The sequence below is a fragment of the Brassica napus genome, chromosome C5 (genome assembly GCF_020379485.1).
Source record: "Brassica napus cultivar Da-Ae chromosome C5, Da-Ae, whole genome shotgun sequence".
In the NCBI taxonomy this organism is placed as follows: domain Eukaryota; kingdom Viridiplantae; phylum Streptophyta; class Magnoliopsida; order Brassicales; family Brassicaceae; genus Brassica; species Brassica napus.
Genome location: NC_063448.1, coordinates 42,652,138 through 42,662,553, shown reverse-complemented (window position 1 = coordinate 42,662,553; position 10,416 = coordinate 42,652,138). Strand labels below are relative to the sequence as shown.

General features: G+C 38.0%; 1 protein-coding gene and 1 pseudogene across 1 annotated transcript; both read left to right on the top strand.

Annotated features, from left to right (window-relative positions):
* Positions 1-2,834: 2,834 nt before the first annotated feature.
* Positions 2,835-6,945, top strand: LOC106402217 (annotated as a pseudogene).
* Positions 6,946-7,238: 293 nt separating this feature from the next.
* LOC106401451 (PHD finger protein At3g20280) lies at positions 7,239-10,302 on the top strand. The gene is made up of 5 exons (XM_048756569.1): positions 7,239-7,341; positions 7,435-7,793; positions 7,870-7,951; positions 8,044-8,160; positions 8,533-10,302. Exons 2-5 carry the CDS (start codon positions 7,446-7,448, stop codon positions 10,095-10,097), a joined length of 2,112 nt encoding a protein of 703 aa, XP_048612526.1. The 5' UTR covers positions 7,239-7,341; positions 7,435-7,445; the 3' UTR covers positions 10,098-10,302.
* Positions 10,303-10,416: the final 114 nt, after the last annotated feature.

Here is a 10,416-nt window from a genome sequence, read left to right as displayed (position 1 = left end):
GTTTATATTGGAGGAGCACAATGATAATGTGAGAGGCTGACTAGGTGGTATTAGAAACAGGTGTCATTAGATTCATAATTAACTTCTGTGATTTCAAATTCCAAAAATGCAAAAACTATAGTAATGAAAAGATCTTCTTTTTTAGAGGAAGAGGTTCTTTCTTGGGTCAGTTGACCTTTTCTCTTATAGGTCTGTCAATATAGTCTTTTTACTTTCCTTAAAATCTACTGTATTTCTTTTATTAATATAAAAATGAAAATAGTAATTTGAAAAAATTATTAAAAAGAAAAAAATGGTCCGAGCAGCGAGAGAGATCTAAAGGGAATTTCTATTAAGAAATGGTCTAATAAGAAGGGAGAAGTAGAGGAGGAGGAGGGACTAAAACGTGGCGGCAATTGGGTTAAACAGTACAGAGAATATTGTCAGTGAAGCCACAATCTCTAGTTTGGTCACGATCACGTTGCCTCTTCTCTCTAAATTTACTTCTTTAACCTTCTTCCTCCCACATCTACGAGGTTGTGTACTGGGCTTTTTTCTTTATTGGGCTTCTTCGATCAACTTTTGTGTATTAACTTGCTAATCCATTCAATTTGCTAGTCTTAAATTCCTTGTTCGAAAACGCGGTTAACGCGGCCGGAAACGCGGCGGTTATCTCTCCGAAAATGCTGAAACCTACTCTTATTCCTCTTCGGACACTTTGGACTATGAATTTCTTCCAACGGGAACATACCGTGGAGATTATGCTTAATTCGGTTGATTGTACGGAACTGTTCTAAAACTTGAATTTAAATTAAAGGATTTTACTAAACTTTTTGTTGCGGCGGCTAAATATTGCACAAACAGCTAACCCTTACTATTTGGGACAGAGGAAGACGATGAGAATATTACCATACTGCCACTCCTAAAAAAAATAAATAGCAAAAATAAAGTGGTCAGGCGTCGAACTCGAGACCTGATGGAAATAACTCACAACAGCTCCCACCAGGCTACACGCAATCTTTCTCTTTTAATGTACGCTACTACAATATATCCAAAATTAATCGCCGATTAATCTTGTATTAATCCTCGCTTTTCTCGTTACGCGCTACACCCAATCCGAGCGCACGCGTAACGCCTAGCGAGTTCCAGAACAAGGGTCTTAATTGAATACGTTTCTTTTTGTTGATATAAAATAGAATTAATTATCTTCTCAAGCCATCTACTCTTGCCCAATAAAAGTAATTGGGATGAAGCAAAATTAAGAGAGCTGATAGTGGAAGAAGATGTGGAATGTATCAAGAATATTAAGGTTAGTGCTATAGCTCAACAAGATCTATTAGGGTGGAATTATAATGAAGATGGCATTTATACGGCTCGATCTGGTTACTGGTTGGCAACTCATAGACCAGATAGTAATCTTCCAATCCCAACCTATAGTGAATCCGAACTGAAGCAAAAAATATGGAAAACAGATTCCCCTACAAAGATTAAACACTTTCTATGGAAACTGACTTCAAAGTGTTTAGCAACAGGAGCTAATCTAAAACGGAGACATATTACACCGGATGCTTTATGTAAGAGATGTGGAATTGAGGAGGAAACAGAGAAGCATTTGTTTTTTTGATTGTTCATATGCTAAGCAGATCTGGAGAGATTCAGGTATAGCTAATAACATCATTAATGGCTCAAGATACTCTTTCGAAGAGAAAATAAAGGAATGTCTACTCATCTCCACGTCATCACAACTGTCTCATTTTCAAGATAAACCTATATGGATACTCTGGAGATTATGGAAGAGTAGAAATATACTAATATTTCTGAGAAAACAAATACATTGGAGAAGGATCTTACAATATGCTACTGAAGATGCAAAGGAGTGGCAAAGTATTGAAAGAATGGAGACATTTTCATTACAGCGGAGAAGAAGCCCAGAGAAGAGATCTACTAACCATTGGACAAGACCACCGAATGGAATAATCAAGTGTAATGTAGATGGAAGTTTTGTAAATCCTCACTCAGCGGCAAAAGTGTGTTTTATTATTAGAGATGATCAAGGAATTTATAAGGAAGGCGTCCAAGCAAAAGGCAAAATTGTTCAAACAGCCTTGGAGAGTGAACTACAAGGTATACTTATGGCAATACAACATTGCTGGATCAGAGGTTACAAGAAGATCATAATGGAGTCTGATTGTCAAAAAGCGGTGGATATACTAATCAACAACAAACTACACTTTGGTGTATACAATTGGACAAGAGAGATCAGATGGTGGTTAAGAAAATTTGAAGTTTGTACCGTATCTTGGGTGGCAAGGAATGCAAATCGCGCAGCAGATAAATTGGCAAAGGCTGATACACCAAACAATAGTCTATTTGTATCTCATTATTTTGTACCAACGATGATTCATAATTCTCTACATGAAGATTATATTCTTGCTGCTTAACATCAATAAAATAGACGTTATAAAAAAAACAAAATAGAATTGGTTTGGGTTTGGAATCTACTCTAGTTTCCGGTTCGGTCTGGATTATATTAAACCAACATCGAATCAGGGAGCCTGTGGTCATGATGGATCCATGTGATCAGTTCCCCATTCGTGTTGTCTGTGTGTGTTTTGTTTCCTCTGCCACGTCGTCTCTTCTCTCTCTCTCACAGGGACTTCCTCACCTCTGGTAACTGGTAAGTTTATTCGATCGTAGCTGATGGAAACCGATGCTCCTCTTTGCTTTTCATACTCTGCACCTCGTACCGAGTTTTAATTAATTTGATTATCTTTCTCAGTTTGACTTATTCCAAGAGATTCTTTGGGTTCGTTTTCTTTCAAATGAATCAGATTGATACGATCATATCTTTTAGTATGTTTTTCTGTTCTGTTTAATCTATAATTAATAAGAATCCAAGTTTTTTTTTTTTTAACTCAGAGTTCGATTCTTTTATTCCTTGCAACTGAACTAAAAGGATTATCCTAATCCGTCTGCTTAGCCTTTCTTGTTTGCCATATGCAATTGTCTAACAATATTATTATTATACTCTGCTTCTATTTTACTTTTGTGTTTGTTACTCTTAATAGGCATTACCAAGTTATTTAATGAGTGCTAATCACAAAAAATGTTGTGTTTATCCCTCTATTACTGAATTTTTGGAGACGTCCTCATATTGTAAAACATGTGTTGTTTCAGAATTTGTCAAATGGCAATGAACCGAAACAAAGATAACGTTGTCCCAACAATAAAAGATGATAGTCCATTTAGATATCTTCAAGAAGATGTCTTGATAGAGATATTCATCAGAGTTCCAATATCAGACTGGGAACATATCTCCTCCGTTAGAAAGCAGTGGGCTGATTTGTTCCGTGGAGAATGCTTATGGCAAGCTGCTCTTAACCGGGCGTATCCTCATGCTAGCAGAACTCAGAGATGGACTGGACCGATACGCCAAGGATCAAGCAAACGGTTGATAATCTATGCCTAAGAAGCTACCTGAAACGTTTCATTCTTTCATATATCTATTAGGTAGATTCAAGACTTTAATAGAGTTTTTAGCTTCGCAGGAGATTTATGGCTTTATACATCAGCAAAAACATATTAGGTGTGGATACAGACATAGATGAAATGCTTGGACATATTTACTTATTCTTGAAAGATCAGCTTCAGCTTTCAACTGCTCCTGCTTCAGGAGTCCTGCACGGAACCATGATCGGTAATTATCTTCTCTATTAGTATGCCATTGACACTGCTTACTGAATCCCAAATGTACTCAGTTCAAATAATATTTATTTTATATCAAATAATAGTATTAATTTTTTTTAGTATGAACCAGAAAATAAATTGTTTTCTTATCTTAGATTTTGACACTATTTTTAAGAAAAAAAAATCTTATGAAAATTAATGGCAAACGTTATATTTTGGTTACAAACTTACAACTGGTATATAAACTCAAATTATATAAAAAATAAAAAGAAAATGAAATTAATATTCACAACAACTAAGCATAAATGTTCATATCATTGAAAAGTATTAAGCGATAGTATAGTTTTTCATCATATTATCATATAATTTATGAATATGGGAGCTCCAAAATGTACCGACGTGAGAGGGGGCCAAAGCCAATGCCTCAAAAATGATAAGGTGAGCACGGTTCTGACTCAGTTCATTTCTGATGGCAGACCAATTGATTGTTAGTGGCAAATCAAAAGAAGAAGCTGATGAGGTCGTTACAAAGATCTGGCTGGCTCTTCTCGACAACTTAGAGGACACTAAACATACATTTCTTGTTCTGAAGTCCATTGCACAAGAATATGATGTAAGAAGAAAACATGAATACTTCTTGTTTTTGTAGAGAAAACAAACTAAACTCGTTATCTGATTAATCAATTTGCAGGGGTTTCTTCCGTATCCATATTCAAGACCGATCAAAGTACAATGGAAAGTGTTTGAGAAACTGTTTGTGGACTTCCGCGACTTGTTGTTTGATCATTCAGAGTACTGCGACTTGATAGGAATCGCCAAGAAGAAGTTTCCGACATTACCTCATCTTTGGTTAGGCTTTTAACTAACTTAATCAAACCAAAGATATCGTTTGTAAGAAAAACGTATAAAACACAAATTCTTTATGGTCATGTAACGTTCATGTATACTTTCCAAAAGTAGAAAAGTCAAAACCTTTCGACGACCCTTTTAAGTTTTAACAGAATCTCTTCGTTACTAGCTAGCAACAAACCCAACTTCTTCAAAAAATGATTCTCACGGAAGTGATAACGTTTCTCGCTCTCTTCGTCCTCTCTACCTCACCGTCCTTGGCGCAGGCCAAAGATGGTGGATACGTGTCGTTACTCGTCTCCGAAACGGGTCTCGAGTTAGCCAAAGACTTCCTCATCCACAAGATGATATCCACGACGCTTCCGCTTCAGCTACCTGAGATCGAGAAGAAGGTGAAGATCCCTTTGATAGGGAAAGTGCGGATGGGTCTGTCGAATATCAAGATATACGCGGTTGATGTTCACTCGTCGAGGGTCGAGACCGGAGGAGATGGAATCGTCTTGAGTGTTTCGGGGGCGACGGCAGATGTGAGCATGGATTGGTCGTATGCTTACAAAGCTTCCTTCTTTCATATTGCTGATCATGGAGTTGCTTCTGTTAAGGTAATAAGTGATATAAAGTTTTGTACTTTATGATATGGGTTTTGTCTTTATGGTCTGAGAATTGTCGGAAACCAAAGTTGGGTCTTGTTTTTTTGTATTTGAGATTGTATTTATGATTGTGATGATGAATGAAGGTTAAAGGAATGGATTTGAGAACCACTGTCAGTTTGGTTGGTGAAAATGGAAGTCTAAAGATTGCTTCTAGGGATAGTGATTGTAAAGTGAAGAGCATTGGTATTCATATCAACGGTGGTGCTTCTTGGCTATACCAAGGGTAATTGTTGTTGGCTATCACTTGCAGTTTATATTCTAAAGATTAAGAAAGAAAAATATTCTTAATTTTTGATGGGTTTAACGAAGCTAGTTAGAAATCTTCTAAATTGGGTAATTTTGTTCGAGTTGGCTTGTAATCTAAATCTTATTTTCGTTTCTCGGGTTAAATTTAAAAAAAAAAAAAAAATCTTACTTTTTCATTGGTTTGGTTTGTTTGTAGGGTGGTTGATGCGTTTGAGAAGAAGATTATTTCAACTGTTGAAGAGACTGTTTCTAATAAGATATTGGAGAAGATGAAGAAGCTTGATGCTAAGTTGCAATCACTTCCAAAAGAGGGAAAGATTGATGACGATGTTGCAGTGAACCTCACTTTTACAGGAAGCCCAGTGTTGGATGATTCTTCTGTTCAAGTTGGAATCAATGGTTTGTTCATGGCAAATGGCGATGGTGGTAAAAAAGTTTCAGGATCTATTTCTTCTTTCTCGACTCCCAGGGTTAAAAGAATGGTGGGAATTTCCATAGAAGAAGAAGTTTTCAACTCTGCAACACTTGTCTACTTCATTGTAAGTTCCAAAAGTTTTCCATTAGATGAGTTTGGTGGAACAATAAGTTTTTTTTTTTTTTTGAATCCAGGCAAAGAGGATGCATGTGGATATCCAGGAAACGAAGAACGGGTCGGCTCTAAGCACATCAGACTGGAAACTCATACTTCCAGAGCTCTACAAACAATATCCAAATGTTAAAATGATGCTTACCATGACGGTGACGTCTCCGCCTGCTGTTAACATCAGAAAGAATGGCATTGATGCAATCATTGATCTAGAGATATCAATCGATGTCCAAAACTCTGGAGCTGTCCTATCTGTAGCACGCATATCAGTGGTATATGCTTATAATGTTATCCACAGAACAATCTTGAAGAAGTAATAATTTGATCACTAAAAAGACAGAATGTGATTCTTGTGTTGCAGGTTCTGGATGTTGGAGGTACTGCAGAAATAGCAGAGAACAATTTAGCAGGTAGCCTCAGGTTAAAAGGTTTCAATGCAACAATGACGTGGAGTAAGCTTGGAGATCTTCAAGCAAACTATATTCAGGTAAAAAATTAGTTGTGTTTTCTTGTAGACAAGACTTATATATGACTCTTGCTTGACACTACTAAACTGGGATGTTTCTTGCTCTTTTGTTAGGATGTAGTGTCGACGATTCTTGAATCCTTGTTTCTGCCGTACGTAAACACACGCCTTAAGAGAGGTTTCCCTTTGCCGTTTACGCACGGTTTCAAGATCAAAAACACAGAGATTGTCTATGTTGAAAATGGCGTAATGGTCTGCAGTGATGTCGCCTTTGGTTAGATATGAAGGGCCTCTCAAGTTTATTGATACTAGTGAAGCTGTTGCTATTTCTGTAAAAAACTGCGTTGTAAGTTTGTAAGATTTAGCATGTATATATCTCTCAGATACTAGTTTGAAGTCCCTATGTTCTTTGTTGCATACATGTTAAAACAACATTTACATTTATACTGTTTATAATTTTATTAACAAGTCAACAACTATACTGTTTGTGGTTATTAAATTGTTATCGATTTGAAATTATTAAAATTTGTTAATCATATAAAACATTGCTATTTTAATTAAATTTGAAAATGGTGTATAATCTTAAAAACGTTTATTAATTTGAAACCTCTTTTTTTGTGAGCATTGAAACTTCTTTGTGAGAAGTGAGAAGTGAGAACTGAGAAGATAATTTTGCTTTACAACAATCTCCTACATGGGTTATGGGCCTATTTTGTATATATGGGCCCAAGTACAAATCTATTTATTGATTTATTTCTTAAAAATAAAGTTAATAAGAAAAAACTGTTAATCTCTCTCTAGAGAAAAAAGAAGGCGTCATCATCAACTTTCTCTCTCTAACAAAAATCATCGGCCTCTCTCCTTCGTGTCATTGGGTATCATCAACTCGTTACAACAACTCACCGAGTCATACACTTGTACCCGCAACTAATAAAGGCTCCTTTTTCAAAATTTCGAAACCAATCTAGGGCTTCTCTCAATGGATGTGGCGGCTAGTAACGGAGGAGAACCAATGTCTCCTCCTCCTGCGAAAAAGCGACGCTTTAGCGAAGAGATGAACAGAGTGGCGGAGATTGTTCTGGTTTTGTCGGCGTTAGGGAGGATGCGAGGAGGGAAAGCCCCGACGGAGATGGAACTCGAGCTGATGGTTGAAGCTAGGTCGAAACTAGCTGAGATGTGTCAAGAGTTTACCCCTAATGATATCATCGGTGGCGATGATGTTAGAGCTGTGATTGAAGATATGGGTTTGAATGGTAATGACCAGAGTTTAGGATTCCGAGCTCCTACGATCACTATCTCCGACAAGCTGTCTCTTGGCAAAAGAAAGGTTACAACTTTGTTTTAGATTCTTGATTTGATGTGATTTTTTTTATGGCCTTTTGATTTAAACTTTTTTTCTACAGATGGAAGAAGCAAAACAGTTTCCTACGCCTATGGTTTCTCACTTGTCACGGCCAATCAATGGTGTTGCCTCTCCAGGTCTTGGTATGGCTATTGCATACTGTACGCTTTTCAAACCAACCATCGAGCTCTGTTTTCAGGCGTCGTGAATGTTTCTTTGCCATTTGTTTCCGCAGGAAAGAATGCTTCTGTGGCTAATAAGTGGATTGGTAGTGAAGTTACTAGTGTTAATCCAGCTGGTAGTCATTTCAGACCTAAGATGATGCTTAATGGTGCTGCTTCTCAGGGCACTGGTAAGTCCTCTTTGTTTTCAGTAGATGCAGTTGTAGTGATAAGAAACTGATAGCCTTTTCTGGTTGTGGTTTGCTGTGGCTTTATACCGTTAAGAGTTATAGACTTACTAAAGGTGATTATAATAGCCATATCCTGATCCTATCATTAGGTTCTTAGCCCTGTAGATGTAACTAGTCCTCTCTCCTCAGAAATTAGAATACTTTTAGTGAATGCGATCATTTTCTTTCTTAAAAGTTTCCAAAGCTTAACATGACTCGTGGGAAATGATGAATAGTTCTCCTATTTTCTATCTTGAGTTTCTTAATTTTATTAGTCTTGTTTCTAGTTCTCAATTTTTTTTTTCTCTAATTTTACTTGTTCCTGCGTTCCAGCAAATTCTTCTGCAAATTACTATGCTGGATCCTGGTCTACCCACCCTCAATCAACCATATCATTCGGTACTGCACCAAGTAAGAAGGTGCCTATTCAAAGCTCTGCCAGGGTACCAGATCCAAGCTTTAGACCATTCATGTCTCAAGCTCCACATGGTACATTCCCGGGCACAAATCAGCCGATGCAGGGAGTCCATTACGGTCAAACTTATTCGTTTCAGAACAACCATAGTGACATCGCTAAGATAGTCTATAATTTTCTGCATCCACGGGTCAAACAGTATCCTGTGTGGGACCCACCTTCTAGAGATTATATGAGCAGAGCAATGACATGCCAGATGTGTGAAGTTACCATCAATGAAGTGGAGACTCCGCTGATTTGTGATGCCTGTGAAAATGCATACCACTTGAAATGTCTGCAAGCAAACAATTTGAAAGGGCTTCCAAAGTCTGAATGGCATTGCTCAAAATGTGTGCATGCATCCAATGGGAAGCCATTCCCTCCTAAATATGGCCGTGCTGTAACTACAAAGAAGGTTGGATCAGTGGATACAAAGGTTAATCTACAGCAACCAATTGTGACTACGGGTCCCAGAGTACAGAATCTTCCTGGCTTTGTTTCTGGAGCAGCAACTACATCTCATTCTGTGACTGCTAGTGTGAATGCAAATACAACTGCAAGCGCAGCAAAGACCACAAACACTGGGACACAAGGCTTTAGGGAAAGTCTTGTCGGTTGTTCTAATTCTCCAGCACTGGTATCTCTTACCAAGACTCCAAATCCTACAGCAATTGGAAGTAAAAGTGTTGTGGTAAACAATGGCTTCGTTTCAAAACCTCTAACACCAGTTGGAACTATGAGCAGCACTTCTCCATTGCCTGTTGGTAACCTGGTTACTGTGAATGCAATCTCAAATGCTACTTCGAGTACACCAGTAACTTCTAGCCTTGTAGCAGAAGCACCATCAGTTACCAAAAATGGAGCCGGTAACTCAAGCGCCTCTGGTACGACTGACCATTCTATGCTAAATACCGAGCATACGGCACTTGAGGCATTGTCGTCTGTTACTTCCAGTGGCAATTCTCATCCGGAAGTGTCACATTCTGAGACTGCAAAAACAACTGAAGATGAAGCTACAGGTCAATCATTGAATGCTGATGATGGTCTACAAGCTCCTCTGGAAAATGTTTCTAGCTGTGAGAATCCATCAGAGTCTACATCTCAGTCAGACTCCCTGAATGATAAAACAACACCAGAGAACGGGCTAGAACCAGGCAAGGATCCCAGTGAGAAATTTGCTTCTGAACCTTGCCAGAACCACCCAACAGAAACTCCAACTGCAGTTGTATCCGATCAAGACTCGAAGATGACTTCTGAACCATTCATGCCAGAAGATAATTCAGCTTGCCAGACAGAGGATACAGCGTCTCAGCCTCCTTCAGTGTCATCTTACTCTCATCCACAGACCGAGAAAGAAGCATTCAATGTCCCAGGAGATTCGCAAGAAGGCAAAGGGTTGAATGGTCTAGATGATAGACATGATGAACAGCCTTCAGATCCTTAGTTTGATAAATGGAATTCGATAAAGGAAGTAAACGCTGCCTAAAATTCTTGAGCAATTTAACCAGTAGTTGTCATCTTCTTTCAGCTATAGTTTTCGATGACAGAATATATATCTCATCTGTTAGGTAAAATCAGGAATGCTCAGAACATTTGGACCAATGAACTTGCGAAAGCAATAGCAATAATAGACGATGGTTTTGATATAACATGGGTGTGCTTGCATATGTGTTCTAACTCTTTTCTTTAAAGTTTTGGGAATCAATAGAATCAAGACACAGGGTTACCTTTCAACCTATGAATTAAAGTTATGAACAGCCTTC